Source organism: Pteronotus mesoamericanus, unplaced genomic scaffold, assembly GCF_021234165.1.
Source record: "Pteronotus mesoamericanus isolate MK-2021 breed Mesoamerican mustached bat unplaced genomic scaffold, CSHL_Meso_final scaffold_507, whole genome shotgun sequence".
In the NCBI taxonomy this organism is placed as follows: Eukaryota; Metazoa; Chordata; class Mammalia; order Chiroptera; family Mormoopidae; genus Pteronotus; species Pteronotus mesoamericanus.
Window position 1 is genome coordinate 4,476,782 of NW_026555319.1, and position 20,129 is coordinate 4,496,910.

At 37.6% G+C, this 20,129-nt stretch overlaps 1 protein-coding gene across 1 annotated transcript in view; it reads right to left on the reverse strand.

The window, feature by feature from the left end:
• The window catches only part of PPTC7 (protein phosphatase targeting COQ7), a 36,333-nt gene that overhangs the window by 14,367 nt on the left and 1,837 nt on the right, over positions 1 to 20,129 (reverse strand). The window contains exon 2 of the mRNA XM_054594109.1: positions 1,349 to 1,528. Within this exon, the coding sequence (XP_054450084.1) occupies positions 1,349 to 1,528 (180 nt within the window). The remainder of the gene's footprint in view (positions 1 to 1,348; positions 1,529 to 20,129) is intronic.

Sequence of the window (20,129 nt, forward strand, 5' to 3'; positions counted from 1 at the left end):
AGGGAGGGAGGGACGGAAAAGGAGACAAAAAACCAAAACAAAGAACCAGGGTCTCTCCATTAAACATATGAAACAAGGCAGGCAGAGGTTAAGTGGCTTGTCCAAAGCCATAAGGCAAGTTGACAGAGGTGCTAGAAATAGAATCTAGGATGTTTCACTGTGCCAGGCAAGCTCCAAACTGTATGTCCAAAATAGCAGATTAAGATGAAGTGGTATGTTGAAACCTCAAGGCAAGATTTTTGAAAGAAAACAAGCTTGTTAATCACAGCACAGAGAAGAGAGAAGACAGCAACATGATGAAAAGAACCCCTTCTTATGGATTTAAATCGAAGGCAAAATTCTACAATGTGGAGCTCTCCATTAACACTGAACAGAGGCTGATTTTAAATGTGGATGGTAACTGGGAGGGAGGGCCTTCTAGTAACCAGAAAAATGCTGGTAATTAGCAGAAATTTAGTAGCACCCTTTCTGAAAGTCTGCTTAGAGGCTGGGTAAGTTGTTGGGTAAGTTTCCAGGAATCCATTTAACAAACAAATGTAGAAGCTTGGTCAAAGGATACGCCATTAGCATACCAGATAAACACTAGGTATCTGTACATTTTCTAATACAAGGTTAACAGGGATCTATTTTGTGCCATGCTATTTCACTAACTAATCGGCTAACTGCTATTCGTCTGGGATATCTATCTGCAACCTGAACTCCCCACAGGTAATCAACTGAATTTTACATGTCAGACCTCATCCTTTTCTTCATCCCTTGGATGAACCACTAACCTGAATTATACAATCACGTTTTTCCCTCTTCTTTTATCATATTTTAGAATCCCAAACAGTAGAGGTCTACTTTTTTTATTTCTCTGAACATGAAATATAGAATCAGACTCTTAGGTGGTATTTTGCAATGTCCTCTTTTCCCTCAACACATTCCTGAGTATTGCATGCAGCTTTAAATTGTTCCTTTTCTAAATGCATTTTTCTACTGTAAATGGACTTCTAGGTGGTTCCTGGTTTTCTGCTATTATAAACAATGCTGCTACAAACATTCTTGTACCTACTCTTTGATACACAGATGCATTAAGAGTATCTCTAGTCTACAGACCTAGAAGTGGAACTGCTGGGCATACTATCTGTTCATGTTCAACTTTATTCTATAATTCCAAATCGTTTTCCACAGTGGCTGTACCTATCTGTATTCCTTCAAAAAGCAGCAGTAAATATTTTTTAAGTAAGCAGTAAGTATTTGATAGCTTATCAAACTATGCTTAAGGCTAAGCTGGTTAATTTTCTTGGTTTTGTTGTTAACCATCTCCTAGGCATCTTTAGAGGAAAACACATAGATATCTACTTACCAAGCAAAGGTACTTTATTCTGCAGCAACTCACAGTAGCTTGTGGTGAGGATTCCAATGGGATTACTTGGGACAAACCGTCCTTCTTTTACTAACCGTTCACATGTCCTCATTAAAGTCCCTGAGAACTGAGACGGATCAACTCCATAGTCTCTCCATCCTCCTACACCATCTGCAACCCCTAAAAATTAAAAATAAAAATATAAATAAATAAATAAAATTACTTTTAAAGGATGTTCTTACCAACTTCTCATAAATTCCTACTCGTCTCCTGACAGTTTATTTTACTACATACCAATATACATATATACCCTGAAATTCAGAATAAGAAGCGTTCAAGGTTAATGTATTATACACCAATACTCCTAAGCCATATTCTCTACTTAGAATTAGGTTTTTCATATATTGATTAATAAACATGTGAGCTACCACAGGGTGGCATTGCCTACCAGCCAAGTGTTCAATTTCTGCAGGACTGTCATCTTTGTATTGAAGTGTTGTGTTATTAATCTTTGTTGTATTTTACAAGGATGAAAAAGTGATTAAAGAAAGAAAAGTACTGATGCTAGTGACAATGCAACTGACCCAGAGCTTGCAATAATTAGTACCACCAAGTGTGACAAACTTTCAACTTCAAATATTGTCGATAACTGTAAAATAAAGAACAAAGTTAAGAATATATCCCATTTTGCTTTCCTCTTTCCTCAGAGACATCCACTATCCTGTAAAGAGATGAGCTTTCCAGTAATAACCAATACCACATGTGGCCACTGAGCACTTGTAATGGGGCTGATCCAAACTGAGGTTGTGCTCTAAGTATAAAATACACACTTGATTTTGAAAACTTGGTATGAAAAAAAGGGTAAACTATATCATTAATTTTTATATTGATTGCATGTTGAAATAATATTTGGGATATGATGTGCTAAAGAGAATACATTATTAATTTTACCTGTTTCTTTTTATTTTTAATTAATGTGTATAGTAGGAAATTTCAAATGATTGTGTGGTTCACATTATGTTTCTACTGGACCGCACGGGCACAGAGGTTTTTCACAGGTCCCTAGAGCTGTTGATGAGTTCAGTGTGTGTAAGACTCCTTTATCAAGAGGAAACTAGTGTTCAAAGAAGTCAATACGATGTCAAGGTCATCACCATACCATCTGCTAGTCAACCACTTTGCAAAAACACCAAGCTAGTTGTTCAACATTAAAATAATCTGTGTACTAAATTTTAAAAAACTGAGAGAAAAAATGTCAGATATAAAATTAAAGTTTTGAAAGACCATATATAAATCTTCCCGGAGGGATCTATAATAATATTAGCCCTGGCTGGTGTGGCTCAGTGGACTGAGCGCCACCCTGCAAACCAGAAGGTTGCCCATTTGATTCACAGTCAGGGCACATGTCAATGGGTTGCAGGTGGGCTGGGGGCATGTGAGAGGCAATTGATACGATGTTTGTCTTGCACATCGATGGTCCCCTCTCTCTCTCTCTCTCTTTCTCCTTCCTTTCCCCTCTCTCTAATAAATAAAATCTTTTTTTAAAGAAAGAAATATTAACAGTAGTTGTTCTGGAGATAAGGGGCTAAAAGCAATCAATGAATAAATGGGGAGATTTTAGTTTTTACTTCATACTGTTCTATATTACTTGAATTTTATTTTTATAGTGAGCATGTACTGATTTTTATAATGAAAATATTACGTAAGAATTTTATAACTTGTGCCCTGGTTGGTATGGTTCAGTGGATTGAGCACCAGCCTGCAAACCAAAGGGTCACTGGTTTGAATCCCAGTCAAGGCACAAGCCTGGGTTATGAGCCAGGTCCCCAGTAGGCAGTATGTGGGAGCAACCACACATAGATGTTTCTCTCCCTCTCTTTCACTAAAAATAAATAAATAAATAAATAAATAAATAAATAAATAAATAAAATTTTTTAAAAGAAAGCATTTTATAACTTTTAAGGATTTCTGAGCATAAAACATACTCCCCACATACACTTACATCTTTTATACATTCAACTCTGACACACATTTTCAAGAACATATTTGGTACAAAAGTAGGAGAGTGCCTGTATAAGAATCCCTGAAAAACTGGTTTAATGTGAAAAGAACACATGAAAGTATTTTTCTGATGAGGGCATTTATCAAACAGAAATGAAACACATCCTGAGGGGGAAAAAAAGAGGAAAATAGAACTGGAGGACAGTAAAGTGGGTAACAAATAACATTACTATTGGGGCAGCAACTTCCCCACCGTATGTGGCCAACCAATAAGCAAAATTTCACTCTGGGACAATTCCACATCAGTTGATTAGATCAGATGTCTGGGATTTGTTTCAAAATAATAGGGGTGGGGGTAGGGGGTTAAGCGATGGAGGAATAGATGAAACAAGATGGCCATGAGGGGACAGATGAAGTTGAGACAGGTATACTTATCTCTCTACTTTCACATATATTTGGAAATTTCCATTACACAAAGTTTAATGATAATAAGAAAAAAGATCCTTTTGCCTGCTCTAGAGAGCAAAAGTAGAAAGAAGGGATGAGTCAGGAGTCCCAGATGCTCAGTCGTGAAATAGCAGCAGTGCAGCTAAGAGGGCAGGGATGTGGGATCTGGTGTAACCACAGGACTTACAGGTGAACTGGATCGGGCAGGCGTTAGGGGCAGCAGTGGTGGGGGAAACAGAAGCATCAAGGATGACAGGTCTACTCCTACCATGAAGAAGTATCACTTTTTTTCATTTTTGACCCAACTGGGTAGAAATTCTTAAGAGAATTTAAGGTAGTTTATTTAATAGATACTTCTTTGCAGAATTCTTATATCACTAGGGGAAAGATTTCACCAAGGTTTTAAATGCTACAATTTGTGTTAAAGCACAGAATGCAATTATAATCCTTGCAACTCCATCTGATGAATCATTCATTCTTTTCATACTGCCTGCTCAAGGATAGAATTTATTCTCAACCAATCTCTGATCTAAGAGCCACAATTAACTTCAAACACAAACTGGTTTATCTACAGATGCCCTTCACAAGAAAACTATTAAAATCTGAGATAGTGTTGAGGGTTGATCCTGGCACTCACTAAATAATCTGTCAGCAGGTTATAGAGTTTGACCTGACACAGCCCTTCAACATAATCAGATTTCTCCCAGAATAGAGTGCAACCTTTCAGACACCTGTTTGTTTTTATATGGGAAAAAGAACTCAGGCAAGTCTCCTTTGGCTAAATCTCTTTAGGGGAAAAGGAGAGTCAAAAAGCAGATAAACTTTTCAGTAAAGCTCTGCGTGTCTGGGGAAGCCTGAGGATACATATATAATTTATTTAAAAAGGACAAGTTATATAACACGAAGAGTTATATGTGGGACTAGAATCAGGCTAAAACCAGAATAACTTTTCACATACCCATTTGAAATCTACTTTAATTCATATTAGGCAATTATTTCTACAAGGAAATGAATATTTCTCCTTTTGCATAAGCAAAAGCTTCAATCCACAAAGAGAATACCTTTTAAACAGTGGAACTGATCCAGATAAAAAGGGAAATTTCATTTAGAGGTAAAGAAAACCACCATTAAATGAGAGATTGCTTAAGAGACCAAAGATATCAAACAGCAAAGGTAAAAAATACCCCTAAGAGCAAATGGAGGTTTACTGAGAACACGAGGCAACACAGAGCTGAGGGAGACATATCCTACCTCTGAGCAGCTCACCTTCTAGTTGGCAGCCAGACTACTCACTCACAAATGGCTCCCATTAGTGCTGCTACAGAAGGGTCAAGAGCAAGTGGTTAATGCTTATGGGCACTGCGGGAATGGAGCAAGACGTGATTCTCTCAGGAAGTAGCTTTTCAGATGAGGCCCTGGAAGGTACGTTAGATTTCCACAGACAGAGGAGAGTAATGAAAGGAAAAGAACAAAAGACAATTAGGTGTAGCTGGGGTCTGGGTGAGCGGGGAGACGCTGAAATATGGAGAGCAGTAGCTGAAATTATGGAGGGCCCAAAACTGCAGACCAAGAACTTTAAGCTTTATGCTACTGACCTGTGCTATCCAATATGAGAGCCACTAGTCACATGTGGCTACTGAGTTTGAAATGTGGTTAGTTTGGATTGAGATGTACTGTTAAATGTAAAATACACTCTGGATTCCAAAAACATAGTACCCCTCCCCCCAGAAAAAGAAAATGTCTTAGTAATAGTTTCATACTGAACATGTTAAAATACTTTAGATATATTGGGTTAAATAAATTGAAGTTAACTATTTTCTTAATATGGGATCTAGAAAATTGAAAATTACATATGTACTTAACAGTACATTGCTACTGTGCAAAACTGATACAGATAATAAAAAGTCAACAAGGTTTCTGGGTACAAGTGATATAATCTAATATACATATACATATATTTTTATCCTCACCTGAGGATATGGTCACTGATTTTAGGGAGAGAGAAACATCAATTGCTTGCCTCCCACATGCACCCCGACAGGGGATCGAACCTGCAACCCAGGTATGTGCCTTGACCAGGAATTGAACCCAGGTATGTGCGTTGACCAGGAATTGGACCTTCTGGTGTAGGGAATGATGCTTCAACTAACTGAGCCACCCAGCCAGGGCCCAATCTATAGTTCAGAAAAATAATTCTGATAGCAGTGGAGAGAATGGGTGGGAGAGATAAGAGGTAGAGTCAGCTGCAAGATTTTAGGTTAGATGTATTGAAAAAAGTAGAATAGACAACCACTGAAAATACAAAGGAATAAATACAAAAGACATCTGGACTCTACTATTAATAGGTTTTATAGCACTAGGGTTCTGAATTTCAAGAATCAGTATTAAATAGATGACTCCCCAGTTAGGAGGAGGGTGGAAATGCCTTCAGAAGATTTTGAATTTTCTCTCCAGTGCTCTGAGTTTCAGGTGCTAGCAGGGCATTTTTGAGGAAATGTTCTGTATAAAGCCAGGAATTACTTGCCTACAGCTGGAAAGGCAATCAGAGACAGACCTTTGACAAAGATCCAAAATTGACACCAGAGAGGTGGGTGAGATACTCAGGGAGAGTAGAGAGTAGTAAATTCAAGAAGTTAATTCAAGGACATCTTATCTTAGGAATGAGAGTTCCTGGCCCAATAGGGCATTTGTGAACTGCATTCTTACTCTAGGCATCAAATACAATTGCAGATATGATTAGCTGATTAAGTTTAAGGAACAGCCAAGTAATCCAGTTTGTCAGAACATATAATTTCTTTTTCTTTCATGGGGATATGAAGGACAGTATAGGAGATGGAGTAGCCAAATAACTTATATGTATGGCCCAATGGAACAATGGTGTAGGGACTGCCTGAGGGAGGTGGGGGTGCTGGGTAGAGGGGGAAAAGGGGGAAAACTGGGTCAACTGTAACAGCATAATCAATAAAATATAATTAAAAAACAAAAAATAAAACAGTATCTTTAGATGTGAAGAGAGATGCGGCTGGAAAGGTGGCCTGAGTTAACTGGAAAGCCTTTGAATGCCAAGATAGAGTTTGCATTGAATAGAGAAGCTATTTCCTTTAATTCACTGTAATCATCTTATGTCCCCATTAATAACATTCTGTCAGCACACAATCTAGTTTAAGTGTTTCCTCTGACCCAAAATCCAATTAAAACCGTTATTAGATTAAGATAATGGTTACACATCTGAAACAGCTAAGCCAAAAGATGGAAAGGAAACTAGAAGGTACAGGAGTTTCCTTTAATTGTACCATTTATGTGGAAATGTCAGCTTTATGAAGTGGAAAATAATCAGCTAGAAAATATTTATGATTTTTATATAAGATTTTATGTTTTCCATGGACAGTTTTTCTTAAGTGAAAAGTTAAGAGGGAAGAAAGAGTAAATCTGGTATATCTCCCATCACTTAAATATATCTTTTTTTTGAAAAGAACATTTTTAAAAATTAATTTAAAATTATAATTACAAGAAAATTCTAAAGTAACAGCCTATTTTCATTTTCTAATTAACAAATTAATTTATTTTTTTAACTTACAATCATATAAAAACAAAATTTTGCTCTACTGGATTCCCATCTTTCCAATTGCGTATGGCATACTGTTTAGTTGCAAAACGCTCTTCTTAAAAGACTTTGAGCTAAGCCAACATCACCCTCAGTCTCTCCAGCACTGTACCCCATTATCAGCTATCACTGTGAGGTGTCCATTCTTCCTAAATCCTCCCAACTATCTGGATCTTCAGATTGACATGCAAGTAGTTACAAAGCCAACACTTTACAGAAGAAAGTGATGCCCAGAGAATAAATACTCAATTTCAATTTTAATATAAGCATCAGTGAAGAAAAATTTGGCTCTGACATAATTTCAAACATTAAGCAGTACCCTAAGGTAACAGCTTTATTCCTGCATCTTTGATGATCTTGAAGCATTTGACATGGAGACTTACCCTCTAATGAAGAAAGAAGGTTCTACAGGGATTGTTTTTCCATCAGTGAAACATCTATCTACTAGGATAGGTACTTGATAGTGAATTGAAACTCCAGAGGAGAAATTGAGTAAGAATCTGGTTGGATCACAAGGGTTGAATAATAAAAGTCACATGAGACCCTCTGTACTCAGAGGGATAAGAATCTGGTTTTACACTTTCTGCAGCAAGTGTTCCTCTAATGAGGCAGCTGGTCAGGCAGTATTTATTGCATCGTTACAGCTGGCTTCTTTTCAGACGCCGAGGATCTTCTTCAAATCTATAATCTAGTGTTCTCAAAGTCAACCTTATTTGTCTAGAGACATCACAACATGAAGCTTTACAACTAGAGAAAAACGAGATCAGAGTATAAATTCAATTTCTATCCAATGGAACAGATCGCATTTGTATCAATATTTCTGAAGCCTCAACTGTTTCACTCTCCTGTGATTAGGGACTGTGAAATGTATCTGCAAATAATTATCCCAAAGGGAAAAAAAGCAGGATTACTGAAAAAACATACTCAACACCTGAGTTATTCAGAAAAGTACAATTTGCTTTGACTAACAGTCCTTTCAGTCCTCTAGAGGTGAAATTACATAAAGTATGATGTTCTTCCTGCTGTAACAGGCAAATGATATATTTCCTTTGCAAGAAGTTTCTCCAAAGCAACCACTCTGCATTAATCACAATGGAACCTGCATCTTCTCATTCTCCAGACACCAAGTCTACGTCAAGAACTCAAGACCTCAGCAGAACAGCTAACTCAAAAGCTGAGGCAATGGATGTGAAAGGATGGAAGGAAGAAAGGTTCAACCCTGTGATAAAACATGTGAAAATGGAACCTATAAGCAAAACACAAATTCTGCTAAAACAAAACAAAACTGTCCAGGACAGTTAACAAAATTCAAATATGGGCTCAAAGCAGGAATAAACAGTCCATTTTATGACTTAGAATTCGAAACAGAATAGCTATTCCTTGCTAGTCAGTAAACATGAAATTATGTAATTAATGTAGTTAAAATGCACACACACACATACATATATACATACACTCATACCCATTGTCTGGAATACTTCCTTAACTAGAGATGGTAATTTCCAGACTATTCTGGGCAATTGCTTTAACTTAAAAAGCAGTGAAAATACTATAAAGAGGGTTAAGAAATGATAGGGTGTAGACAAAGAAACTCAAAAGTCAATCTTTTAAAAATAAAAGTGTTCTTCTAACTTTAGTGCTAACTTTAATGTGTTCTGGCTCAACCGCAGCTTGGGGACCTTGGGTATCTTACACTTGGATATGAATCACTGCCTCCCTGCCACACAAATTGTGGAGTTGAAGGTGAAGTCACAGAGAAGGTCATTTCACCCCTTTGAGATGCAATAGTATCTTCCCGAAATGCTCAATGTCATTAGCAATGCTTTTTGGACAGAAGGAAGCAACAGAAAAATCATCCGGGAGTCACACTTATGGAAGGTTATGAACAGCAAAGGTGGGGCCCTTAGTGTGTTACAGAATTAAGGGCTCCTATTACCACTAGGCTTGTTGGTTTCTAGATATTAGGAAATGTTATATAACACCTAATAATTCAACATTTAAATAAGAAAGTAACAGCAATTAAAGTCCAGTTGTCTGATGGGTGACTATTTGTACTGGCCCTTTAGATTAAGAGAAAATTTTTCCTGTTTATAAGATTAGATCTAGAATTCTAGTCTTAAAGGTTAACCTCATATTTATAACAATTAAACTGTATATCCTTGACCTAACCCTGAAGAGGATACAATTTACCCCCTGCTTTCTTCACCCCCTCTGTAAAAGAGCTGGCCTTTACTAAAATACCACCCTCTGGAAGAGGTTAAGAGTCACATGTTGCCCTGGCTCAAAAGCTGCTGCTGCTGCTGCTTTTTTTTTTTTTTTTTTTTAAACGAGCACAATTTCTTTGGATAAGTCAGCCAAGTGCAGAGGACTTAATTTCTGAATACTGAGTACATTTTCCCTACATATTGTTTAATTAACTAATGGTCTTTGAGTGGTAGGACAAGTGATTTTTGTACCTTTTATATTCCACTTTCCTATTTTATGGTAATGACTACATGTTACCCTCATAGAAGGGATGACAAAAACTGTAAATCCAGTTAGAAATACATTTTACATATACATTCAATAGTAAAGTTATTCAACATATTTTATTGAACATTTCCTATGTGCAAGACATTGTGGCACAAGGCAGCTAAAGGATTTACATATAATAAAAGATTTCCTGCTCACAGGAACTTAAAGTGGTAGTGATTGTGGTAGGTAAAGGGGGTTTGGAGAGATTCAAGATAAATGGCTATTATAAATATTCATCAATAAAAACAAAAGCAAAGAAGATCAGATTACATCTAGCTGGAAAAATCAGAAAAGTACTGAAGGACAGAAACTTGAGTTGGGGGGCCGAAGAGACAGGCATTTCTGGCAGTCTCCTACGGTTCTGACTAACATGGATACTGTACAAATACAAGTAATAAAGGTGAGATGAGAGCTCTAAGAGCAGAAAAACCTGACCACCAGGTAAATGCCTATGACACCACTGCCAGGAACTCCTCACCAGCAAGCAGCCCAAACAATGCACTGCAGGAATTAAGGCTTTTAGGAGGTCCCCAGAAGGAAAAGGCTGGCCTAAGGCCACCAAAGTCATTGTTGCCCACTGACTAGTCCAACAAGGCTTAATGAGGTCTTCATTTCCTTTAATTAAGGAGCTCTGCTCCATTATTAGCCTAAGAATAGCTAATAACTCAGTAGTAGTCACACTCAGCAAATATTACCTCAATAAAACAAAGTTTAAAATGATCATGTCTGACTTGAAAGGCAGTGTATACACAACTGGGCAAGGGCACAGCAGGCAGGCTTCGGAGACAGATCTGGGCTCAAATTCTAGCTCCAAGAGTAGGTGTCCTTGGGCAGCTCTCTAAGCCTCAGTCTTTTCACTCATAAATGGGACTAACAACATGAAGTCACAGGGCTGGTGTGAGGAAGAGAACAATGCTTGGCTGGCAGCCAGTGCTAAGAGATGAGAGTTATGCCTGTCCTTAAGAAAGACCAAATAACAGCAGAGAGACCAAACTAGCCTGTAGCAAGCAGAAAAAAAACGCCTTTGATCAGTGTTGGCAGGCTGTAAGCTCTGCAAACAGTGGTCTGTAGAAACAACCAAAGACAATTCCCACTCACAGATAGCATATAAAAGACGAGTTGTCCATTCATCTTTCCCAGTCACACATCTACCACCATTCAATATTCCATTAAACATTTAACAGTAACATTTTCAAATGCTAAGGGACATATATTTTCCTCCAAAAAACAGACAATGAAAAAACAATTCACCCGCACTCTGAAGAAATGAATTAGTTTTCTTTTCCCGGAATTGACTCTGAAGTAATCTTATTTAACAAATATCTCTTAAATGCCTGCTACCTACTATGGTTCAGACTTACAAATTTCTCATTTTAGATGGGAAATCTTAAAACAAGTAGTGATACATAAATGGGCCTAACCACTCCCTTAAGTCACTACAATCGCAGCACTTCCGTCATGACTTTCCCACCTTTCTCCCTCTATATCGTGGTCCCCTTCGGGGCTGAGTTCCTTTCACACTAACCATCTTTTCATCCCCAGGTGCTGGCCTGGTACCTGGCACAAGAGTTCTCAATTCTTGCTGCTCACTGAGATTACTAGTGGAACCCAAGCCCCACCTCCTGGGTCAGAATGCCCAGAGGGCCCAGGGCTTTTTAAGCAAAGTATGAAAAGCAAACTGCATAGGGGATTCTAATGAGACTCACTGCTGGAACATTCAGGACTTGTGAAGGCCAGCGGGATGCAAACATTCCAGGAGCCAGGTGATTTTGTCTATGAAAGCCTCTGGCACCAAGCAATTCCCTGTTTTTCCATTCACAAACTTCATCCTTCTTTTGCATTTCCTAATCCGATTAATGGTTACCCAACCTACCCACACCTCAAGGCTAGAAACGTTAAGGAAGCTTTCAAATGCAAAATCTCAAAATCAACTTCAATTCCTTTCTCATGGTCCTGTTGATTCTTCATCTGCAGGCCAACTACTTTCCACTGCCCTAGTTAAAGCTCTTTCTAGCAAAGACTATTTCAGTATCTCCCTAACTGGTCTTTAGCCTCCTGTTCTCCCATTACAGCCCCTATCACTTTTTTTAAAAAACAGGATTGCTATGTCCATGTTACTCTTCTAGTCAAATACCTTCCAGGTAAACTAAACTGCTCTCTGCCCATAAACAGCTATAGCTTGGGGAATCTTCTCTGCTGTTGCTGATTCCTCGACCTGGAGAGCCTTACCATTCTTCTCCTCACTTGCCTCCATTTACCCATCTCTCCAGACCTGACTCCATGCTTCCCACAACACCTAATGTGTGTGTATTTTTTAATACTCTCCTGTGTATATATGCCTTCCCTACTGATCTATGAAACTTCAGGGCTGAAATCTGTTTAGTTCTTGGTCTCCACAGCACCTGTCAGGGACTGACAGGAAACAACTAGTACACAATGAATTCAGTTGACTACTAACACTCTGACAAACCAACTATCATCGAGAACTGCAAAAGAGAATGAACTCATTATCTCATTCTAGAGAAGCAGAAGGCATTGTGCCCTGGGTGGAAGCTGCTACAAGACACTCCTTTCATAGTCAAAGACGGCTTGATGACAAGAGCCGTGAAAAGCAGTCTGGAGATAACACCACTACCAGCTTCCTTTGCCACTAACTGGCTGTAGGACACTGGCCAAAACACTTCTCTAAGCTTTAGTCTTCTCATCTGTGAAATAAGGGGTGGGAGGACAAATTCAACAGTTCCTTTTTCTAACATCTAAGATGATGTGATTCTAACTCACACTGCAAGAAAAGTGAGCCTGTTTTAACCAGAAGGATCTTGCAAAAGTTCTTCTCCTTTAAGCCTATAACAAAGTCAACCATTTTTTAATTTGAAATTCTGATAAAAGTTATAGATTAGTATTGACCTCAGTGAATTCAAATGATCTGTGAATAAATTAATTTGTAGTGTGTAGAATGTATTCACAAAACACACTACCCTTGTTATCCAAAGGCCATTGATTGATTATTCAGCGAATTCAGAGTACATGAACAAGAAAAACAATGATAAGATCAAAGTTGCCGCAAAAGAACCAAGAAAAGCAGATTTTTTCAAACAATGCACACATAAGATGTTGCTGTTTAGACTATCTCATTTCATAGAAACACTGATGGCCATATTACCAATTAGTGGTCAACCTAGATGCCACAATTTTCTAGCTCTTATGCAAATAGCTCAAATCTATTTTATTATTCAAACACTGATGTGAAAGCAGAAGCAGTTTTTGTTTGCTTCATTCAGCACAGCAAACCTTTTGCATCTGCCTCAAATGACAGCACAAACTAATCCTGGTAAGTCAAAAAAATTTGCTGGATGATGGCATCCTTGAAAGATCAAAATGTACAATCATAGTAGTACAAAAAAAAAAAAAAAGGAATTCCCTTTCTTTTCAAAAATAGTCTGTTAATGATAAAAGAATCAGTGCAAAAGTGTGTTGGAATTGGCTTGAGTCAAAATAGTCCTGGGTCCTTCAACAGAAAGCACTCTTTGTAGTAAGTCACTTTTGTAGTTTCTGGCAAAGTTTTTGCAGTCATTCTGTAGTCCTTGGGATTCATACCAACAATTCAATCAATTCTAGAACTGTTCACCAGCAACAAACTTATTCACCTCAAAAATAACTGTTAAAGGTTCGATCCCTGCTCAGGGCATGTACAGGAGGCAACCGATCAATGTTTCTCCGTCACATCAATGCTTCTCTATCTATCTCAAATCAATAAACATATTCTTGGGTGAGGATTTAAAAAAAAAAAAAACCTGTTTAAGACCCTGACTGGTATGGCTCAGTGGGTTGGATGTCATCCCACAAACCAAAAGGTTGACAGTTCAATTCCCAGTCAGGACACATGCCTGGGTTGTGTGGCCAGGTCCCTGGCTGGGGGTGTGAATGAGAGGCAACCAACTGATGTTTCTCACATCGATGTTTCTCTCTCTCTTCTCTTCTCGTCTCTCTAAAAGATAAATAAAATCTTAAAAAAAAAAACAACCCTGTATAAAAACCCAAGTAAATTTATAAATTGTCAAATGTGACAGACTCAAAATCAACAAGTTTATTGATGAGAGCAATTTCATAGCAATTAGAAAAGTAAAAATTAGCACAGCCTTTCTAGAGGCACCTATGCAAATATTTTTATCAGGGGCCTTGCAAATGGTCATAGCCTTTGACTCTCAGAACCTCTTCTTCAAGGAATTTATCCTAAGGAAATATTCAGATGCAGATATATTTAATGTTACTTGAAACAGAAAATTAAAATAACTAAAAATAGAGGACTGGTTAGATAAATTATGGTCTAAATTATGCACTTAAGCTTATCAGTATGGGAATACACTCAATTTACATTACATAAAATAACATCACAAAGCAGAATAGATATTAACTCAATTTCACTTAATAATGTATACCATACAACTGTATATACATAAAGGCTGAGGAAACCACACAGACTATAGCTGTAATGAATTTCAGGTGTTTTATACTGTGCTTTTCTGAACATGTGTTACATGGAAGCAGGAAACTTAGGTTCAAGTATTAGCTGTGATACTAGCAGTATTGACTTTATTGATGAATCAATTTTATAGATGAGGAAACAGACATAGATTAAGTGGAGATAAGAGCAGTTATTTCATAGTTTAAAGATTAAACAAAGGCCCTGACCAGGTATGGCTCAGTTAGTTGGCTGGGCTTCATCCTGTAAACCCTTGAAAGGTCACTAGTTGGATTCCTGGTTGGGGCACATGGCTAGCTTGCAGGCTCTGTCCCTGGTCGGAGCATGTGTTAGAGGTGAGTGATCAATGTTTCTCTTTCACATCGCCCTCCCTTCCCCTCTCTCAAAAAATAAATTAAAAAAATCTTTTTTAAAAATAAAGGATTAAATAAGCTAAAACATAAAAATGCATCATAAAATCTAAAGCACTATATTAAAGCACTGGTAAGATGAATCGTATTTTGTGTCAAATATTGAATAAATGCTTAGGAGAAATAGAGTGAAGTACTTTCACTCTCTAAGAAAAGCTTCTGAACCAAAGAACGCATGAGTAAGTTGAAAAACAAATAGATGCTTCTCTCAAAAAAAATTAATAAATAATTTTTTAAAAATTAAAGAAAAGAGTCTGTTGTCCCCCACCCCATCCCAATCCACTCAAAATCCTGTTTGGGATTTTATTCCAAAGCATTTAGCATCTTTTCTTTTTTAAATTAAAAAAATGTTTTTTAAACCTTACCCGAGGACATGTTCATTGATTTTAGAAAGAGGAAGGGGAAGGAAGGAGGGAGAGAAACATCCATGAGAGAGACACATATCAATGAGAGAAACATCGATCAGTTGTCTCCTGTAACACGTGCCCCAACCAGTATGGAACCTGTAACCCTCTGGTGCACGGGATGACATTCCAAGCAATTGAGCCACCCAGCCAGGGATCTTTTTAAATTTTTAAAATTAAATTGGAAAATTTGTGCCTCTTGCCAATTCAAGTTTAAATGAGTGTGTGTTAACAGCCCCAAACCCTTTGCAGTGGGTCAGCTTTTGCAAAAACTTTTGATTTATGATGCAATTATTTGAACTGTGTGAGTTATTTAATAATAGGAAACATTATTTTGGATCTCAAGGAGACAGAAAACTATCATATTTTTTAAAATGTTCAACAATTCCCAAACAAGACAGATTACTAAATTTTATTACTAATGACATAAAAAAAGAATCCAGGGCACCAATTCTTAAAATGACACCAAAAGTTAACACTAACTTTCAAAGGGAAAATCACAAGGCACACCATTTTTCAACTGGCTAGAAATTCTGGTTTGAAATGTCAAATTCATTTGGAAAGAAAATGCTCTTAACTTACTTTTCCAAAGCATTTTCCTGAAAATTATGAACCTAAAGCCCCAGGTTAGGCCTCTCTAAAAAAGCACAGGGACCTATGAAAAATGAATTTGACATTTAGCTTGAATTTGACACAAGCATTTATTCAAAGGACATGGTTGTAGGTCAAATACTGTAACCTGGTATAGTGCCTCTTGAGTCACACAGGAGTACAAAGTCCAGTTGGACACGATGCAACCATTCAGGTTATGTACTGCCCAGTTTCAAAAGGCAGTGCTAAAGTACAAGGAACAGCCTCCTCCCATCCAAGTCCCCTCCACCAAAAACATGGTCCCACCACAACCGGCTAACATCTACTTCCTACCTTGTTATGATTTATAGCCTTTTTTACAAAAATGTATTTTCTGAAAAGACTAAAAAGTCAAGTTTTTATCATTTAATTACTAGCTCTGCAAAAAAGATTCACCTACAATCTTTTAAGAATATATTAACAAACAGAGAAAAGCTGGAATTTAGGAAAATTTAAAACTAAGTTTGAGAATCTCTAGATTAAAAATTGTGAACAAAAACAAAATTATATTGAATTTTGTAAACTAATTGAAAAAAAATTTGTAACTGAAAGGGAATAAATCTCATTCACAGTATGCTTTGTTAAAAAAAAGACTGTGAAGAGGAAAAGTAGCTCTGACAGCATAACAATTGAGGAAATGACTTTAAAAACAATGTGCCTTATGAGAACGTACGAAAAGTGTATCCGTATAGCAAAATGAGAAAAATATCAGGGAGCATGAGTTTTAAAAATAAACAGCAAAATTCCTCTATCCATCAACTCTGTAACCTAACTTATTATAGAATGACAGAATAATCAGAAAAGTCAGGCAGTAATTGGTAATTTTTTTTTCTTTCTTTTTGGCCAGTAGCTTTTTAAACTTTGCTGTCTCTATGAATTCAAGAAGACTCTTTTACTAAACCCATAATTCTCACATTGAGGTAGAGGTGGAGGCGGGGATGGAGGGATTGAACAAAAAGAAAAAGAGAAAAACTCATGGACACAGACAATAGCGTGGTGACTGCACGAGGAGGGGGGATGGGGGGATAAATGGTGATGGAGGAGGCCTGCCTGGGGGTGAGGAACATAATATACAGTGTAGAGATGATGTGTTGTAGAATTGTGCACCTGAAAGCTGTAGAATTTTGTTAACCGGTGCGTCACCCCCAATAAATTCAATAAAAAGGAAAAAATAAAATAAAAATATAAAGTACTGCCAATCTTATTTCTCTTGTATAAAATAATTACAGTAGAACTATATAAAATGTATTAAAAACTACATTCCTCATAAAGTTACAGAGTTGCAATTTAATTGGATAATTCCATTTGTAAGTATATACCCAAGAGAATGGAAAATACATGTTTGCATAAAAGCCTGTACATGAATGTGTCATAGTAGCACTATTCACAACAGCCAAAAAGTGAAAACTACCCAATGTCTCTAAACAGATGAATGAACAAAAAGTGGTATATCCATACAAGGGAATATTATTCAGCCATAAAAAGATATGAAGTACTAATACATTCTACAATGTGGGTGGAACCTTTAAAATATACTAAGTGAATAAAGCCAGACACAATAGATCACATATGATTCAATTTACATGAAATGTCCAAAATATGCAAATCTACAGAATCAGAATCTCTAGGGATTGAGAAAGGGAAGACTAGGGAGTGATTCCTAATGGGTAGGGAGTTTCTTCTGGGGTGATGACTATGTTTTGAAACTAGTTAATGGTGGTGGTTGCGCAACCTTGTGAATATACTAAACCCCACTGAATTTTTTTTTACTTTGAAAAGTGAGTAATATGGCAGGTGAATTATGTATCTTAATTTAATAACAATAAAACTGAAATCTAGCTGAGGGAAATTCCAAAGAGGACTTCTTAAAAAGCTGAAGTCAGTACCCATATACACTCTCCCATAGTGACTACTTTGTTAAAAGGACAACTCACTTTCAGATACAGAGGTTCTACCTAATACACTGAAATTATCATGACTGTTGGAAAACATCAAATTCTACCTCATCTACTCACTTGCTAAATAAAATTTTGATCTTGGCATTGTTCATGTAATCCTTATACCTTACAGCAACTACTTTTAAGACTGAAGAAAACTCAGAAAAACAGTTGGCCACAATCCTGGCAACCATCAAAATCAGATCCAAAGGCTAAAATATGGAATTATTTTCATCTTTTTTCAAGGTTTCAAGTTAAATTAAGCTTAAATAAACATCCCACAGTTTTATAAGAATTACTTTACAACTCAATAATCAGATATCAGAATTAACATGGCATAGACCATGCTGCCATCTTTTAAAGAGGTGGTTTTAGTAAACTGTGGCTTAGTATGCAGGAACTTTGTTGCATTTCAATTATGAGTACAGAGTGAATAAAGAAATTGTGTGTACAGACACACACACACACACACACACACACACACCCCCCCCCCCCCCCCCCCCTTAAGCAGAAAAAGCATTAGAAGGACAAAGAGTACCAGAAGATAGACTGGTTTTGAATGCACCTATCTTGTCAAGAAAATTTAACCAGTGTTGTAACGGAAAGGACTAGACAGCGAGTGTTGGTGCTGGTCCTAGTTCTGCCATTAACTAGTGGAGTAACCTTAGCAATGTCAGATGGCACTCTGCAGGCCTGTTTTCTCATCTGTAAAATGAAAGAACAGGGCTCCAAGGTTACTAAGTCTTACAACTCTCAACAGGCTTTGATTCCATCATAAAGTAGCTTAGGGCTGTGGGAGACCTAGCAATGACACACCAGGCAGCTCTGCTATTTTTGTGGACTTAGGCATCCATACCATACGTAGTAAGAGAATTACTAACCACACGGAAGGAGGAACAAGAAAAGTGCACATAGCTCCTGCTGGTTCTGGTTTACTCCTGTTGGACCTAATAAAGAGAAAATACCTTGGCCGACTTTCCAGGGGATAGGAATGGTTCCCTTGTCTTACCACACCCATAGTTGGTTTTTCCTAAAAGAAATCCAATGGGGACTATACAAAAATGCTGTTAAGTACCAAGTACTTTTAGTCACTGCATGACTAACAGGACAGATCAATTTTATATTAAAGAAGTAAAACAGCTTTCTCTTTCTAATACAGAGATAAACAGCTTTCATTCCACAGCCAAATAGCCCTAGATGACCAGTGAGTTTCACAGATACTTAGCAAGAAACAGTATCAATCCAAAGAAAATGGATTATCTTCAGAACTAGAAGGTTCAAAACACTAAGTTTCAACATAACATTATTATTCAACATAACCTTTTGAATAAAGGTTACAATTCCAACTTCTAGAGTAAAAAGCAGTATTAAAAACTCCCTGCGACTCATAACTTCTTTCATAGCAAGAGATAATCAGACCCGTGACAACAGAAGTTACCAACATACGTTCTGGTTTGTGGAAGCCAAAGATCAAATGAGGCCAACTCAGAAGTTGTTTCAGGTGGCTTCCAAGATGGCCTTCCAGAGGAGCTCCTCCAAAACAACAGGACAGTCCTACAGAACCTGTCTCCCCTGATTTCCACACAACACACACACGTTAAAAATGTCTGTCAAATATGGCTGCAGATGCCTGGCAGCACTCCTTTCAGGAGGGTACAGGGCTGAGGTTCCTACCCTGCTACCCATGCGTGGGCCTCTAGACGGTACATGGACGGACGTCACGGGGTCAGCGAAGTCCCTGAATGAGCCTTTGGGCACTCAAAGATTCTCAGAGGCTGTGAACCAAGGAAAGTTACGAACCACTAGTTTACAGCCCTATATAAAACAGAAGAAATCTACTGGTGGTGCCCATATGAATAAGACAGGAAGTAATGCCTGTTACTTGAGGTGCAAAATAACAAAGCACCACTTCAAAACAAAACAAAAGAAAAAAATACGATCTGATGGTCAGAGGTCCCGTAAGAGAGGAAATCGAGCTGAGGGACTTGCCCAAAACCACAGATCACAGGGCTAGTTAAGTTGCAAAGCTGACCACCAAACTAGGCGAGGTTTCTGCCAGGATGGAATGTTTCTACTTTTTTCTGAATGACTTTGACCAAAATTTCACAAATCTTTCTTAAAAGCCAGCACACAGCAGATTTACAAGGGGGAACTTAGTGGCTCATTATCCCCTATCCTGTTGCACTATTGACTGCAATTTGAAAACACAGCACAGGTTACAAACTCGTTGAGTGAAGTGCTTCTAAATGTAATGGAAAAAGACAGCCACTGATGGTCCTTTCAATACCCAGTCAGGGTCAAACTGACTTCAGACTTGTAGATTTCAGTCTGCAAGCTCCCCAACCTTCTAA